The sequence below is a fragment of the Etheostoma spectabile genome, chromosome 7 (genome assembly GCF_008692095.1).
Source record: "Etheostoma spectabile isolate EspeVRDwgs_2016 chromosome 7, UIUC_Espe_1.0, whole genome shotgun sequence".
NCBI classification, from domain to species: Eukaryota; Metazoa; Chordata; class Actinopteri; order Perciformes; family Percidae; genus Etheostoma; species Etheostoma spectabile.
This window is the reverse complement of record NC_045739.1, coordinates 6,221,619-6,240,188: the sequence shown is the minus strand read 5'-3', so window position 1 is coordinate 6,240,188 and position 18,570 is coordinate 6,221,619. Positions and strand designations below refer to the sequence as shown.

Genomic DNA, 18,570 nt, shown 5'->3' with positions numbered 1-18,570 from the left:
TCTCTCTCTCTCTCTCTCTCTCTCTCAGGTGGTAATCCCTAACTAATAGCAAATCAGGTTATTGCCAGTGACAGCGGCAGTGAGTTATGTTTTCCATTGCCTGGGAAAACATATCAATACTCAGGGGACTTGGTCGAAAATGTGCAGGTTTGTCCATCCCAGAACACAATCCTTTTAAGAAAGAGAGTCTTAATGATGGTATGGTAAAAATGCAGCATACGCTCCTGTAAGCACAAGAGATTGTACATCCTCCAATGGTAAAGGAAGTATTCACACCCTTTACTTACTTAATATAAAAAATATAAACATTGCAACAGCATTTCTATTTCTAACTTTGTATTGTTGTGTCTATGTATCTATCTTGTTAACTGTCTTCCTTTTTATTGTCTCTTTACCATTTAAATGACTCAGAGAAGAAAATGCTTGTACTCTGTAACTGGGCAATACTAGTAAATAAAGTTACTTGAACTACAAGTAAAAGCCCTGCAATCAAAATCTCTCTCACATCGCAAAAGACACATTATAAAGTGCAGTTTCTACTGATGCAGTTTCTGCAGTTTTGGAATGCCTTTATATATTTGATTTAGTGTTACATTCTTTTCAAAAAAAGAATGTTGGAAATCTTTTCTATCATTTGTTTTATATTCAACAAGCAATTTGTTGTATTTTAGAAGAATTCTGAAAGCAGCAAAAATAGAGAGCTTAGTACACTTGAATATCTGTTATCAGTATTGCAATATTCAACAACTTCATTGCGTATTGCATATTTTTTCTCATGCAGCACAGCCCTACTACCTATAGCTGTTAACCCTTGTCTTCCCGTTGAAATCAACACTTTTGTTGACGCTTTTTATCAATGTTTTTATGCTTTTCTTACATTTGTGTCCCTTTTTTTAAACACTTTTGACACTTTTTTTCAATGTTTCTCACTCTTTTTTGACATTTTCAACACTACATAACACTGAGTTATTTACTAGTTTTACAGATATTTTTTAAATTTATGGTCAACAAACCTCATTTATAGGAAATTATGCCTGATGTTTGAGTTAGAAAAGCAGAAATTAGGAATTACTTAGACTACAATTAAAGGAAGAGATGTTGATGGATAATCACAGACTGGAATATGTCTTTTAATCTTTTCAATCTTTTAATCTATTCTATTTCAAAACCACTTAAATTTGTTTTTCAAATGCTTTAAAATTAAATAAGATACCCTCAAATTAATGAAAGTAGAAGTTTGATTTGTACTTGCCAAAGAGTGTTGTGAGGAATCCATCATGTTATTTGGGAAATTCCAGTTGGGTAGTTAAAAGTTACATTGATATGGGAAAACGGGTCAATTTGACACTAGGACAACATGAGGGTTAAATAAATGTAGTAAAGTAACAAATCACAATGTTTGCCTCAGAAAAGTTATGAAGTCAAAGTATAAAGCAGCAGAAATTGTAAATGTCACATTCCCATTAGGGGCTGAGCCCCCCTAAAGGTCTGATCCTAGAATCGCCCCTGGGAACCACACCTCCCACTATTGATTTTTAGTGTGTTGTAACTGCAGTGAGAGAAGCCCATGTATACAGATAAACACTTTAGTTTTAAGAGGTTAAAGGAATAAGCAGAAAACACAGCTGTTCCTCTATTTATCTGGTAGATGTCTGCCCTTGAGGATTCCTATATGAGGAGACAAATGTCACAGTGAAGTCATGAGTCACGCAGTGACATAAGTCAAGAGCCAAGAAATTTTACCCTTTGCTTGCCTATTCAAGATTTTTTTATGTGCAAAAACACATGACATTTTTAAGATCTGCACAGGAAACATAACAAATAAGTTAAGTGTCCTTTTGTTAAGGTGGCTGCAACTTGAGGATATTCCAACTGCAAGCATGCCAGTGGGTTGCCAGCAATTTGAAAAAAAAATTGGTTTGATTTTTTTTTTTGATTTGGTGATTTGAATTGCAATTAGAAGTGTTTGGTGTGTGACATCAGAATATGTAACGGGTTAGTATAATGATACATAGCAGAAGTCACCTTAGAGTTTGGTTTCATACCAGCTGAGAATGACTATTTTTATTTTTTTGTATTTTCATTTTAAAACAATGACTGACAGTAATGTTGTTTGAGTTATTTTAGGGCGTCACTCCTGAACTATTTTGGGAAATCACACTAAATGGCAAAGGGACAATCTGATTAATTGCTTGACAGGCTGCAAAGAATGTTTTTTGCGACTGTGCCAGGTAACAAACTGACCATGAGATTTGGGTGTTAACTGACAATAAAAGTTCTGCAATCAAGGTGGCGTAAACAAGAACAAGAGTCTACACTTATGCGGTACAGCGGTGCTTTACGCTAAATGCTAAAATATCTTAGCTTACTATGTGTTAGCATGCCAACCTTTGCTAATTAGTACCAAACAGCTGAGGATGATGAGAACCCCATTGGTTTTGCAGGTATTTAAGTAAAAATGTGACCCGACGATGGCCCGACATTTTACTCAATAACGACAAATGTTAACCTCATGGTGTTGCTTGAGAAAAAGTCAAGGGATTACATAGTCAATAGGATTCATCCTCTGGGGACCATGAATGGTTGTACCAAATATTATGCCATTCCATAGCGATTTGTTAGAACTTTGGCCTGCTGGTGGTGTCAGAGGAAAGTCTGAGGAGCATCAAAGTCATTCAGGTTCATCCTCTAGGCAAGCTGAATATCTACACTAAATGCGTGGCAGTCCATGCAATAATTGTAGAAATATTTTAGCAAAAGCCAAAGATTTCAACCTGCTTGTGGCAAGCTAAAATCAGGGGATTACCAAAGTAATTAGGCTTTATCCTGGCCATGAACGTATGTACATTTCATCTACATCTGTCCAGTAGTTGTTGAGATATTTCAGTCTGACCATCCATGGAGCCCTGCCGCTAACATGGCTAAATAGCATTCCTGTAAACTAACGTTTCAATGTCAAATTTATCTGACAAAGTCTTGCTTTAAACTTAACCCTTGTGATGTCCTTTGTGTCACAGGGAATTTAATTTTTTGTGGATTGAGTGTCCCTGGGGCCTTTTTCATTTCATGTCAACTGCCGTCGTGGCCTTGCCTTTCGGGTTTCAGAGACCCTTGTTTATTTTAATGTGATTATACAGTACGTATGTTCCACCACAAACCTGCCTCGTTCATCGGGGCCCAGGGACCCCGGAGGACGAGATAAGGCTAGTGGGAAACGCATTTGAGTGCAGGATGGGTCTCGGGGACCCCGGAGGCCGAGGTAGCACGGCAGCAGAAAAATACGATTGAATACAGGAGAGTCTGCGGGACCCGAAGGACAACACTAGGGTTAATCCAAGTTTACAGTTTTCAGGCGTCATTGTGTACTGCTCTGACTTGGGGCCAGTATAGAGCTGTTTAGACTTAGGGAACTAACTGAGGCACCAAACTGCTATCATAGAAATGCTAGGTGAACTTATAAAAACAGTGTCCGTGGATTTGGATAAAGTGACGAGAAATATAAGTCCCTCCTGTACACACTGCATGCATGTAGCAGTAGTGATGTCCATCTTAAACCCAATAAACTAGACGTTCCCACCCAAGACCAAAACCACACCAAGTTGCTTAGCAACAACCATTTAACATTTGTAAAGGAAGCTTGCTGGGGTAAAAACTAATTGTGTGTATTCTTGTCTTCCCAGTTTCTGGGCTGGAAGCCAGAGGTTTTGTTGTCTATTGGATGGCCTTGGTGTTTCAGTTAAACTGCTCTTAAATGTATTTCAACAGCAGCTCTGTTTTACATTTCCCTGTTGGGATTTGACCTGACACGCTGTTCTATACCTCAGGGCTCTATTGGGGTGACGTACTGCTTTGTCTTTGCCTCCAAGACTCTTTATAACGAGAGGGATGGAGCCCACAGGGAACTATAGGGCAAGTACATTGATGTACACATGCACATTTAAATCACTGCTAACATGTGACGCCTCACGTCTCACTTATTTCTGCCCTTCTTCACAACTTTGTGGACTTGTGATGAATGAGTGATTTATTTGGACAACTGTCAAACAGTACCATTCAGGAAAATGTCCCAGTGAAGTGAAATAACTGGTTGATGGATTCATTTCCCACAGTGCATGAAGTGTCTCTGAGGCAACTCACCACAACCTCAGGGATGATAAACTGAGAAATTGCGCCATCTTAAGGTGGCTTCCTAAATTTTACCTTAAAATGTATGAAAGCTAAATAGAGGGAGTTTACCAGATGATGACGCTCCACAAAAAGTCAGAGGATGATCAATATAGTTACAAGGCAGGGCAAGTTAATTAATTAATCACATTTCAGCAATAATTGGCAATTCAGAGTGACTTACAGAAAACATTAAAGAGCAATTTAAAAAATCCTTCAATTCAAATCTTCAGCCTTGATTTGAAAGTATTAATAGTTTCCTATAATAAGGGATATGCTATTTCTTTAGGGAAATCACTGTCATTTCATTGTCATTTAATTTGATAAATATTCTGGATATTATTCTGATTAATGTTACTGAAAGGTGAAAGTTCAGTGACGAGGATGTCACTAGCCATTCTGTGCTGCTTCGTGTAAAAACGTAATTCGAACAGAACTGGCAAAATAAAGTTGCAAAAGAGAAGACGGAGTATTAAGAGTGCAACATTTTCTGGGAATTTGTTCCAGATATGTGGAGCATAAAAACTCAACGCTGCTTCTCCATGTTTAGTTCTGACTCTGGGGACAGAAAGCAGACCTGCCCCATATGACCTGAGGTCTGGATAACTCATCATGTAGCAGAGGAACAGAAGTGTATTTTGGCCCTGTTTAAGGCTTGAAAGACCGACTAGACAGCCAATGTTTTTAAATACTAAAGATGGAAGCTGAGCGCTGACTTTTAATTGTTCCTCTTTGGCTCTAAAAAAAAAATACCTCAGTTATGTCTTAACTTAATTGAAGGTTTGCAGTTCATCCTGTGAGAGGAATAAATGTCTGTACCGACAAACAGACTGACATTGCCCAAAAAAAATGTTGTGATGAATTACATGACAAAAAACTATTCAATTTAATGAAGCCAAGTTACACTTTAAAATTCACGATATACACTAAATAAACCACAAGTTGTGCTTGCAATACCACGTTTAATTGCCAAAAACAAATGCGGTTATTTATCGATGTTTCTGTTAGCAGACTGGGACAGAAAAATGGATATCAACATTTTAAAAACAAATCTTTATAACGTTCCTTGTGTTGATGGTGGATTTTACATGCAAACAGTTTAGTAACAATTTTTTTTTCTTGTGCACACACTGGGAAAGAGAGGTTTGCTGTCATACAAGGCAGCAGAAAATGTTTTTTTTTTTCTCTATTTGAGGTTTAAACAAAGGGCAGGAATATGTTACAGGGGAATAAGTGGAAGAATTATAAGTGTGGTGAAGTTCATCCACCAAAATAAAAACTGCATGCTTTTGCACATGAAATGCATAATAAAACTATACTCTTTGTAACTCAAAATAAGGATTTACAGGTCGAAAATATTTGTTAAACTTTACTTGATGGTATCTACATAAGAGGGACATGACACTGTCATGAATGTGTCATAAACATTATAAATAAGTCATAAATGTTTGAAATGAGTTTGATATGAGGGCTAGTGCTGAATTTGTTGGGGCCAAAGTACATTTTAAAAAAGCTAAATAAAGCTAGTCTAAATTCTAGCAGCTACAAATAATGCTTAAAATAAATCCATGCATGTGTAATTGAAAGACATTCTGTTGTAAATATAACATACATAATTTCCTCCAAGACCATCTTGCAGAACTTGGTACTTTCTACCAAATATCTTTTGATTTGTCTCACTCAAAGAAACATTTAAGAACATGATCTGAATATGCATCTGACCATCATTTGGAAATATATATTCTGTGCAATATAATGTAAACAAAATAAAACCTACAAAACATACAGACGCACATGTTCTCCCTACAGATGTTTGCACCACCAGGCCTCTGCCAAAGCATCCATCTTAAAAACTTTAAACTGCACAGCAGCTGCAGCCACAACCTGTCGCCCCCCTTAGCAGTCAATATTGATGCTGGAGAGCAGCTCCTCTAAGGCCTCCAGTTTCTGATTGGCCTCCTCGATCTCGCTGTAAGTCTGCACGTTGCTGGCGATATGGTAACGGATTTCGTCCACCAGAGGGACAGAGTCCGTCTCGTGCCGCTCCTCCAACGACGCAGCATCCTCTTTGATGATCTCTGCAAACTCAGCCTGCTCCACCATCTGACACACATGTTAGACAGGTACACAGGTGTGAGTTTAACCCAAGGGCAGAACTGAGCGTAGCTGACCAGAGAATCCAGAACATCGACCTCAGCTCGCAGGTGTTAAATTGCAAAAACTGGGATCTAGTTTATGTAGCATAGCAAAAGTATTATTATATGGTCTCAAAGGTCTATCTTTACTGTGACTTTTGGTTTAATGGCAATGATAGATGTACAAGAAGTAGTCAAGTACACAAGTAAGCTAATTGATTTTATGGGAGCACTTTAAAGTAATAGTTCAACATTTTGGTTTTCATTTGCCATTTTTGCAAAGAGTTGATACTGATGTTTGTCTGCTAAGTATGAAGCAGGAGCTGGGACGTGGTTAGCTTTGCATAAAACAAATGTTAGCCTGGCTCTGTCCAAAGGTGAAAATAAATCTGACTACCAACGCCTCACTAATTAACACCTTAAATATTGTTTGTTTTATGCCTACACAAAGGAGTTTGTAGTTTCATGGGGAGTTACGCTTGTTCCAGCTTTATATTCAACACACCGATATTAAGTGTTGAGTGCACTTTAGCCACCAGCTGCGAAACCCCTGACACTCTCTTGTTATCCAGCTGAAAAAAAGCCTCACCCAGTGTCAAAACAGAGAAACAGACACCCACCCGCTCAATGGTCTTAGCCATGAACTCAGTGCAGTGGTCCTCCAGCCGAGAGAGACGGAAAAGCTTTGCCATCTTCCACATGCACAGAACGTTGTCCTCACATATTGTCTTCGCGAGCGCCTTCCCACAAAGACGCTTCAGCCCCGGCAGCAGATACATGTCGGCCACGCACAGCACGTCAAACACGATCTCTGTTATCAGCTGGACATAAAAATTTTTTAAAAAAATCCAGTCAGCTGTCAGATAATAATGATGACAGCTGCAACATGTTGTTTAAGGGGGATGTGTTCACAATCACCAATTATGTTTTTAAAGATCATGAACATGTTATTGTACTTTTTTGGTGGATCCAATATATAGTTTAAATATTGAGTATGTTAAAAGGTTGCAAACATGTCAGGGTAGGTGGGACAATGTGCAACCACATAATAACTAAGGTTACAAAAGGGCATGCAATTTTAAACTAGCAATAACTGAGGAAACAAGCTGTAAACACAACATTGACATAGCAAACATGTTTGCAATCAGTAGCTTACTTATACATCCAGCAGGCATAAATACATACAAGTAGTCACTTAAGTCATTGTTAACATAACAATATTGATTATAGCTGCTTTACATTTAAAGCATAAATATAGAAGTTTCTGAAATGTTTTTTTACTTTATATTTTTATGTGAAATACAACCAAAAGTGCTCTTCAAAAAGTTAGTATTATAGTCTAATAATTTTAGGATACTAAAAAAAGAAGAAGAAATAGTTAAGCTGCATATTTATGACATCCCTCTATCCAGAGGCACTTTTTTTTTTTTTTCTTTTGTTTACAGACAAATTGTGCACTAACCTGTGTGTCATCGGTGTAGATGTAATACATGACGTGGATGAATATTTCATGGGAAATGTTGTGTAAAGTAATCACTGGGGTGCTGGGTTGGGACTGCAGCTGCTCTCCCTCACTGAAGTGGTCCTCCAGCAAGGCTTTAAAATAATCACTACGTCCGCAGAAAAACGCCTGGCGACAAACACAGTGAGTGTGAATGACAGGGCGTTGGGGTCTGTGATGTGACTGGGGAATGTTGTGCAAGCTCTGTGGTTTATACCTTATGACACAAGAAGTTGAAACCGTCGACTCGGAAGCAGATGTCAGGATAAGTAGGGAAGCGGTCGACTCTGTTAAAGGGAAGTTCACCAAATCCAACCTGTGGAGGATCAACAGGGGGAAAATTGAAGTCTAAATAGGCACACTAAACTGCTATAGTAGCAGATATAGTGTTTTTCTGCCACCATGTCCTCACTCTTAGCTCAATGGGAAGAGCACAGTCTGCTAACTGAGCCATTTCCTCCTGAAGTTGACAGCTGAGCGGCTCCAAGCTGAGAACCTTCACACAGATTCCTGGCTTATTGGACACTTCAGTATGAGGAAAGAAAGAAAGAAAAGAGACAAGACATCACTTGTGTGGGAAAAAAGTAAATGCAAGCCCTAGATAAAAGGGTCAAGAGTTGAATGAGACACTACAGTGAAAAGGTTCAGTAGGACGTTATCTGCCCCCGCCCCCCCCCAGTGCTCCTAATGTAATTTGCAAGTTCTCACAGATTTTTCAGTTGAATTTGAACTATTTAAAGTTAAAGAAAATCCCCTATAAAAGAGTAATGATGCAGGATGCTTCCAAAGTAAAAGAGTAACTGAAATAAATAATCCCAATATTTACCAAACTAATCGTGATTGTGGTTTTTGTAATAATCGAGAAGCCCTAATGCGTATTGCAAAGGTAATACACATACAGTACATGTATTAGCAGTGTCAACGTCAACCAAGCTTACTGTCTTACCGTATTCATACACCTGTTTGCATTTATTCTCCAACTCCTCAATTAGATCTTCCATTTTGCACTGTTTAGCAAGTCGTCTGCAGTCTTCCACAAGGCTTACATCAATATCCATTCGTCCTGTAAAATGAATTCAAAAAAAGGGATGAAAAGAGTTGGACTCTTGTTCAACCACACCTTGTTGATTCTTTTTTTCAATTGATTTGTCTACCTCAGAAGGCTGAAGCCTCACATTAGCTTCAGATTAACTTCAGATAATGCATTATGAGTACTGTTGAAAGCATTCAGGATGGGCTCTCTTAACTACTAGTGTGGACAGGAAGACTGATTACATAAAGAAATTCCTGTTTCAGTGTTCATAGTGGCCCCTGACTATTGTTGACAGACAGACTTAAACTCTAAACTTATCCTTTAAAGGTACCCTGAAGTAAATATTCAGTGCAATGAAAAGTTTGTGTTATTAAATTAAGTTCAAGCTATGTATTTATCATAATAATTATATAAAAATAATCATGATATTGAAAGCAAAATATAATTTATTTGGCAAATCAAATTTAATTTATGGAAAATACATTTACAGACCCAGCCTGTTAATTTTCAGTTTTTGTGATATGATTATTTAAATATATGATTATTATGATGTTATGATTATTATGATTTTATGAAAGTAAATTATTTGTATTGGGTTTCCAATTAATCCAGAATAATAAATATGTGTTACTGACTGAGTGAATTCTTCTGCAAAGTCTTAAAAACTGTGACCAATGTTGAAGCCCGAATATTTGCAGCTCACCTGTATAAGAATATTGCAGGATGGCTCCAAAGGCTGCAGGGTTGATCTAAAATCAAAATCGGTTGTATCCATAAAGATGTAGATAGACACAGTAAGCCTGTATGGTTGTATACTATACATGGCCATCTAGTAACGTCGACAACATGCAGCAACACAGAATAAATCAACCACATTAGATGTTCTTATCTACCAATGGGTGTTTGAGGGTGATCAAGTTCTTCCCTTTCCATTTGGTCTCAAACATATCAGTGAAGTAGTCGGAGCGTGCACTGAGAATACATCGGTGGGCCATAAATATTTGTCCATGAACCTGGAACTTGACGTCACTGTGTTGACCCTGCTCCAGTAACCTGAAGCAAAAACGCAAACTTTTAGATTTGAATTTTAGATTTGATGGAGGCATGCAGGTGGTGGTATAAAAGGGTTACAGACAAACTGCAATGGTACTAAACTGTGCTTCTGCAGTTCATTTTTCTCATTTTCGTTTTCCTGTACACTTCTAAAACAGCTGAGGAGAATGAACTGTTATGTATATTGCTCTGAAGACAAACTAGATTGTTTTCATGAACGGCCAACTTACATGTGCAGAAAGTAGTTAAAATCGTCTCGCTGCATGGCACGGACACTGATGCACTTATAGTCTTTGAGCAGGCGGCGAACAGATTCGTTTAGACAGGCGTACATACACCTCTCGCCATCAAACGTGTTGGCTTCACACTTGGCACCTGAAAGCACAGCAAAGAAGAAGAAAATTATACTATTCTATTATTATACTATTACACTAAATAATATTTCAGTGTTATAATGCTCAACATGGCATTACACTATTGTAGTTGCACCACTCTTGTTCTGTTGCATTACTTGACAACCAACCTTACCACTAGCCAACAGGTACTGGACCAGCTCCTCATGACCGCAGAGACAAGCATAATATCTGAAAAACAAGAGTGTTCACATTTTAAGTTGTTGGAAAAATGTGTGCTTTGTTAGCAAGTAGACTACTTGTCTTTATTGTACTTACAAAGGGGTGCTGTCCCATTTATCTCTTACATTGAGGTCCACGTCTCGTTGTTCAACGAGGTATCTTATAGAAAAAAGAAAACTTTGGTTAAGTGCGGTAGCCTGTCACAACCTGCCATAAACTGAGCCACTAACAAAGTCAAACATTTTCAGTGAACATCAAATGGGTGCATCACACAGGAGAAAAATGTAAGATGGACAAAAATGGGCAAATACATTGTTCACACAGCTGCATATATACAGTGCTGCTCATAAGTTTATGAACCCATGCTAAAGTTGACTGAAAAGATCTTTTAGCCTAATTAAAAAAAAATAGGAAAAATCCAACCTTTAAGGACACCAATTTTCTTTGTGAACAAATAATACATCGTAAATAAATACATGTTCTTCTTTAAATACAGGGGGCATAAGTAAACCCACCCCTATGTTAAATTCCCATATAGGCAGATTTTTATTTTAAAGGGCAGTTATTTCATGGATCCAGGATACTATGCATCCCGATAAAGTTCCCTTGGCCTTTAGAATTAAAATAGCCCCACATCATCACATACCCTTCACCATACCTAGAGATAGGCATTGGGAACTTTCAGATAAAATCATCTCTCAATGCAAACCAGCAATTAGGCTAACTGAAATAACACCATGCCAATCTAGTATTATATCTAGATTATCTGGGAATAAAGCCCCAGGGAACTTTATCAGGACGCATCCTGGATCCATGAAATAACTGGCCTTTAAAAATAAAGATCTGCCTGCCTCTATGGGAATTTAACATGGGGGTGTGTATACTTATGGCCCCTATATTTTTATTTTATTTATTTACAATACAGTATTCATTCACAAAGAAAACTGATGTCCTTAAAGGTTGGATTTTTCCTTCTTTTTTTTTTAAATTAAGGTATTAAGACAAATTTTTATCTGCATTTATTAGGACATGATGTCTTAATTGGATAGGACAGATCATTTATAATGCAGTGCTGGAGAAATAAACTTTTTGGGGGACTTTTTTGGGGGAAAATGCAATTGGGACTGAGTTGGCTGGATGACTCGTTTTGACTATTACTGTTACCTTGGTAATCAGACGTCAGTCTGTCCCAAAAAGCAGTAACTTAGATGTTTCAACTTACATCACTCCAAAGCTAAGCTGTATAGCTGGCAGCAGTAACGTTAATTCTCCACCGTCTGGTAAGTAACCAGCACCTGCACATATAGTAACGTTACCGAGTAGCTGATTTAGAAACGTTAACGTTAGCTTAAGTTACCAGCTGGGTCATCAAAGCTAATGTTAGCAACCCTGCCTTCCGTGTTTACCACCGCTTTGAGTGTAGCCGCAAGACGGCAGTCCAGCAGGCCAAAATCAGTAAGGACTATTATTTTGTACGGTAGGACTGATTAAAACAGAAAACAACAACTGCAACCACATAACGCATATGCAAAAACAACCAACCACACGTCAGCTGATGCTTTGGTTACCTGACTCTACAAATGTCGCCCTTTCTGCAACTACTAAACAAATCGTACACATCCATGCTGGCCGCGGTGTTCTCGGTCCTCTGTGATGCATTGAGACGGCCTGTCTGCTGGACAGGTGAGCGATGGTTTAGTGGAGCTTCAGAGTTTGCTCGGTCGATGCTCAAGAAGTTGGATGTCACGCAATTCTTGCACAGTTGTTGACAAACTCGGCTCCTCCTCCTCCTCAGTGTTTTGGGGGAAGTGGTCCGGCAGGCACGTCACTACGTCCACTTCACTTACCGTGACGAATAACGGTAAACTGGCCACGCTTTACAAGGCGACAGACGTTTAGTATTATCCCGCAACAAAACGTTAAATCCTGCTGTAGTTTCTTTTTTTACATCGCATGGATTTCAGCCGGCAATCAAATGTGTTGTCATTTCTAACGGCAGGTATGCGACTTAAATGAGAGTCAGACTCAGCTCTAGTTTACGCTGAAAATGGGAGCTCACGTATGTCACGTGAATGCAGCACACGCCAGCGTTCTATCAACCCTATTTGCTTTCCACGTCTTGAACAGCTGTTTACACGATAACATGGATAACACCATGGACTGTATATTATGTATTTTATTAATATTAACAGTCTATGGATAACACTGAATCAAAAACAGTTTACCATACGTTGCTCGGTGAGTTGTTGTTTTTATTTTTTTTATTTTACAGGTTTGCATTTAAGCTCCTTCACTTAGTTTGACAAACTAGACCAGAATTTTAAAAGTGGGAGGCGGGCCTCGATACCCAAAGGGGCTCCAAACCGTTTCATGGGAGGTTCAGTGAACGGAAGTCAAAAATCTTACATAGTTATCAAGAAGATAGAAATATCGAGATAATATAGAATAACCTCAATGTAGCCTATGTGGTTTGGTTAAAGAGTAGTTGAGTCTGAAACGGAATAAATGTCTTGACAGATATTTTTATGTATTTGGTGCAAGTCTACATGTCAAACAGCATTAGAATACCTTGAATCAATTATTGGATCATAACCATAGAATCCCAGAAGCACCAGAAATTGAGTGAAACCAAGCAATTGCTTTCTTGCTCAGTAAACTAAACTGTGTGGGGAGGACCACACACTTAGATCTTTTAAAACAAAACAAACTGCCCAACCATTCCTGCCAGTGGAGCCAAACAAGCCCTTGTATACAGGCCACAATGTTTCATGTCAGTGCCATTTACCTCATTAAACCATTTTACACAATTTGTATGAAACCATTCTTTATTCGTTTTATTTTGCAATATGTAGGCTATTTCTAAAAACACATTAACGTGCAGGCTCTCTGAGTAGAAAACATACAAAACACATAGTAACACCTATAGTGTGTAATAACTGATAGAATTGTTTCTAAGGGGGAAAATGCCATAACCTGGCAAATAGTAGGGCATTAGTGCCTTAAACTACGTTTACACGTGGGCGGCTATTTTCATAAACAGACATTTTAATCTCGGTTTCAAAAATAATATTGTGCACACCTATCAGTTTTCAGAAAAGTGTTACACATACCTGTGTCTATTTGCCGTCAAGAGCAAGCCAAACCTGTAGGAGGCACCAGCAGTGTAACAAGAAGCTCAAGTTTACGTTAGCCAATCAGAATCCCGAACCTGGCGACAACAGCAACGAATCACTTCCTCTCTCTTCTCTTCCTCACTTCCTTGGCTGCTTTTTTTTATTATTATTATTATTTTTGTCTTTATTGCAAAATTAGGAAACAGAACATAAATGACATACAAAAGTAAACAAAATAACATAAACATAAATGAGGAAAACAGAATACAATACAGTTTAGCCAGGGGAAAACTGCCTTCTTGTTGTTGGAGCCCAAAATCAAATTTATATAAAGTACAACTTCATGGAAATAATGTATAAAATTAGTTTTTTTAGAGCTGAATTTACATTTATGAATGTGCCATTCATGTGCCAAAAGGATTAACAAATTTATAATAAAATACATCTTTTCTGTTGTGGTTTGGGGTTTTTGTTTGGGTTTGTTTTTCCCTTCTTGCCTCCTTGTGTGTGTTCTCAGTTTTCTCCCCAGTTGTGTGTGGTTGTCGCTGTCTTGTGATTCCCCGGTAATTGTCTGTTTGTTCTACTTCCTGTTTTATTTTGATAGTGTAGTTTCCTGTCTTGTCTAGTCTTGTCCAGTTTTGCTTGGTGCTTGTCTGACTGTCCTGCCCCGCCCTAATGTGATACACCTGATGTCTCACCTGTTCCCCAGTACCTCGTTACCTCTTGTATTTAACCCCCGTGTTTCCTTTGTCTCTTGTCAGATCATTCTAGTGTGCTTGCCAGTTCGCCGGCGCCGTGTGTGTTTGCCTGTCTGCCTGTGGATTCTGCGTCAGCTAACCTCCCGTGTTCTTTGTAAGTTTCTCCCTGAGTTGAAGTCCTGTGTGTTTTTGCCCTTTTTGCCCTGGACTCCGGAGGACTTTGTGTTTTGGATGTTTGGATGTTTTTTCCCTTGGGCTCTTGAACTGTTGATTCCCTGTTGACTGTTTTTCTGTTTTTGGCTCCAATAAACTACCCTTTTGTTCACCTGTAACCTGCATTTTGGTCCTCCTTCCCCTGCTACCTATGACACTTTTCTTTACTTTGAATTCTATAAAAGCAAAATACAACATTCTCCCAACTTCTTTGGCTGCTGCCTAAACTCCGGTTGTCTCAGTTTACATGCAAACGAAGATTTCCAAAAAATCCACTCGGGCCAGAGGTTTTAAAAAAGACTCGTTTTTCAGAGGTGAATTCTCCGTTTGCGTGTAAACGAAGGGTACAAACAAAGAAAAATGTCTCCATTTGTCAAAATAACCATGTACGTGTAAAAAGGGCCTTAATGTTTGGGTTTGAAATGTTGAGAAATATAGTATCATTTAAAAAGATGTAAGTACAGAAGAACAACTTTCCACTTGTGTCAGTAGACTGAGGCCTTGTTTACACGTAGGCCTACATGATTATTGGGGGGGGGGGGGGGGGGGGGGGGGGGGGGGGAGCTTCTCGTCACCTACAGGTTTAGCATGCTCTTGTCAGCATGAATGGCATGTATAGGTTACACAGGTACATGTAACCAAACACTTTTCTGAAAACTTACTTCTGTGCACAATGTTATTTTTGAAAACGGAGAGGGAGAAATGTATGTTTAAGAAAACATAGCCTGAGCTTCTATCTTAAAAGCTGGCTAATTATAATCTGTTATTGTTAACAACTCCTATATGAAAAGACCACATTCAGTTTGTTAGTTCATCTCACGTCACGACTACCCCATCCTGAGGTGCCCCAAGCCTATATTCATGCATAATGTAGACATTAAAAACAGGTCATAAAAATGTACAGACCTATTATCCAAGCTCCCATTATGCAAAATGTAGTTATTATCACCACAAAGGTAGCATTGGTCAATCACAAAAGTGTAAACTTCACTAATTAAAGCTGGCTTTTCAGTAAAACCTTTGAACTGCAAAATTGTTTTACATAATCATTCACAAATTCCAAGGACTCTGTCTTTCACAGAGGCCACACCGCATTGTAAATATCAAATGAAATACAAGAAGGGTCAGCTTCTGTTCCGACTCACAAATACTTCCCTTCATGTCTGTCGGTGACAGGTGAATTACAGTTTTTACCGCTTTACCTGTGACAGTTCTGTTACCTGATGATCACTGGCTGTCAGCAATGTCAAATCTTTGGTATCTCTTTGTCTTCCAGAAGTGAGGAGCTTTACATAACTCTATCTCAACAGGGTAGGGGTAGCTTAGTCTCAGGGCTCAGGTGCAAGTTGGAATGTTGCCACATAACAAAAGAAGCGGGAAAAAAAAAGTGTTGGTTAAGTTGGGATGCATTGATTTGATTGTTTTTAGTGCTGATACAGATACCTGGGCTTTGGGTATTGGCCAATACCGAGTACCAATCCAAGATAATAAGCTGTAAAGCTCACTGTGTGTAGGTGACTGGGATCATTCTTTTATGTGTAAGGCAACATCGGGCATGACTTAAACATTGATTTCTTGACTTTGTAAAACTAAATGTTACAAATAATACATGGTAATGCTGTACATTATAGAATTGTTGTTTAATTATATATCTTTTTATCCAGCTATGAGTCAGCATTGGCCTAATTTTGGGTATCAGGATCAGATCTGTGCATCCCGAGTCATTAGATTAGATTCAACGTTATTGTCATTACACGGAGTACAGGTGTTTAGACAATGAAATGCAGTAAGAGGAACAACTCACCATGTCTTCTGTCATAGCAAACTCTTTGAGGAAATTGAATGGCTTGGCCGAGTTTAGCCCAAAGGCTGCCAGCAGAGCTCCTCCATACCCAGCAGTCCTGTTGTATACAAATTATTTATCTTATTTATTCCATTAGATCATATATGAATACAATATGTATGTGTTTATTCTGGGCAGAAATAATCCTGCCACAAAATAAAGGTATCTCCTCTGGAATTGCATGAATGGCTTTTATTTTTGCAATAACAATGCCCGTTGTATGTGTGTTTGTTTGATGTGTTTGCCGTGGTGTCTAAGTCATTACCAATCAGCCAGTGGAAATTCTAGTCACTGTGTATATGAATCTCCTCTTGGGTGACATACACACTATTTGCATTGAAATCTGGATCATTGTGTTTTAGAGGATATAAAAAATGACCATTATAGTGCGCATCACACTAATAACACCATAGTTGTGATAAGAGAGAAATCCATCAAAATAGCTATGTTACAACATTATTCAAAAATAATTTATAGGCCATATAATAGGTGTGATTCTTCTGATAAATAGAAATATGTGTAGTTGTAATGTACCGGGATGCTGAAATAAAACAGGATGATGTAACTCACATCAGTTTTCCATTTGTCTTTGACCACAAGGTAGACCTCATACAGCTGTCTCTCTCTCTCTGGATCCCATTGGTGTGGTGTGCACCGAGGTCAACACTATTTACTTCCGCACTGCAACCATAAACAGTCCTGTAAGCCATAATTGTTCACCTTTCCAATAACATGCCCTGCCATGATATATCTTACATGTGTGGACGCACACAGAAGACGCCAACTGACCAAACTTGACAAACCTGCCCTCTGCTCCTTTAAATGACATACTAAATCTATCTCATTCCCCTTGAAAAAACAAACAAGTCCATAAAGACATGACTCAGACACACAACAAACGCCACCATGAGAATGTTGTTAGATGTTCAAAACTTCCTGTTTGTGTGTCCCATAAGCTCCAGTTAAGACGGACCTGTTTTGTGTGGTTTTAAGTGGATAAGCAGCTCCCTAGCAAAAGCATCCATTCAACTGGTTGTCTTTATTTCAATAGCAGTCATCCACGTCAGCAACATTGTCTCTTCCAGTAGAAAAAAAAGGCTTTTAGTGCAGCTGTTTAATGGTTACATTACAAAAGTATTACAGTCTGGCAATGTGATTTGATCCGAACAAAAAGTGTTCCTTGTATCTGTTCCTCCCCAGGCGGGCACTGAGCTGCCGAGCGTAGTGATGGGTTGTGTTGAATCTGATAGAACAGTACAAGTAAGCATAAATGTAGTAAAACAACATCAACAATCTTTGCTTCATCTAGAAAAAAAGTTAATTCACGTCCACCACTTCCAGAATCACTATAATGTCGTATCAAGACACAATCTACAAGACAAAAACGACAAAAAGAGGACACATTTTAGCATTTAATGCATTCTGGCTTTTTTCCATCTGAACATTTAACAACTTCATCAAAGATGTCTAAAAATTAGATTAGATTAGATTATACTTTATTCATCCCACGACGGGGAAATTCTGTCGTTACAGTAGCAGCATAGCAGCAACAGCAAAAAAAAAAAACAATAACACACAAACAAGTAAGCACGAAAGAAATACAAGGCAAGAAATACAGGCAAGAAATAGACAATGAAAATATGGTAGACTGAGTAAGTAAAATGCCGTCAAACAAAAGGAATTTTAAAGTGCGGTTGCCATGATAAGAGAAACAATATTGCAGTGTAAGTGACGTTAAAAATTAAGTTGAATGTGTAATTAGAGCAAAGAAGCAAGAGTCGGTAGCATAATTTAAATTATATTAACCTGAGACCATAAATATTGAAAAGTAAGTACTTGTAATAAAATAATATAAATACCAATATTAAAGATAAACAGAAAAAGTGTGATGTAGATGGTAGAAAATCAGGAACAGAAACTACAACACTATCAGGTAGTGCAGGCGTTGTAGAGTCTGACCGCGGCCGGGATGAAGGACCTGCGGTACCTCTCCTTCTTACACCGTGGGTGTATCAGTCTGCTGCTGAAGGAGCTGCTCAGGGACCCCACAGTGTCATGTAGGGGGTGAGAGGTGTTCTCCATGATGGATGTCAGCTTGGCTAACATCCTCCTCTCCCCTACTTCCTCTATGGGGTCCAGAGGACAGTCCAGGACAGAGCTCGCTCTCCTGATCAGTCTATTGAGTCTGCCCCTGTCCTTGACCGAGCTGCCCCCTCTCCAGCAGACCACAGCGTAGAGGATG

The 18,570-nt window shown here is 38.6% G+C and overlaps 1 protein-coding gene and 1 pseudogene across 1 annotated transcript; both read right to left on the bottom strand.

Annotated features, from left to right (window-relative positions):
* Positions 1-5,282: 5,282 nt before the first annotated feature.
* Positions 5,283-12,292, bottom strand: abtb1 (ankyrin repeat and BTB (POZ) domain containing 1). The gene is made up of 12 exons (XM_032521951.1): positions 12,030-12,292; positions 10,558-10,620; positions 10,415-10,470; positions 10,117-10,261; positions 9,727-9,886; positions 9,537-9,582; positions 8,747-8,863; positions 8,213-8,325; positions 8,018-8,116; positions 7,762-7,929; positions 6,920-7,120; positions 5,283-6,267 (listed from the first exon to the last, which is right to left on the bottom strand). Exons 1-12 carry the CDS (start codon positions 12,083-12,085, stop codon positions 6,061-6,063), a joined length of 1,431 nt encoding a protein of 476 aa, XP_032377842.1. The 5' UTR covers positions 12,086-12,292; the 3' UTR covers positions 5,283-6,060.
* A 3,349-nt stretch (positions 12,293-15,641) lies between these two features.
* Positions 15,642-17,678, bottom strand: LOC116692900 (deoxyribonuclease-1-like; annotated as a pseudogene).
* Positions 17,679-18,570: the final 892 nt, after the last annotated feature.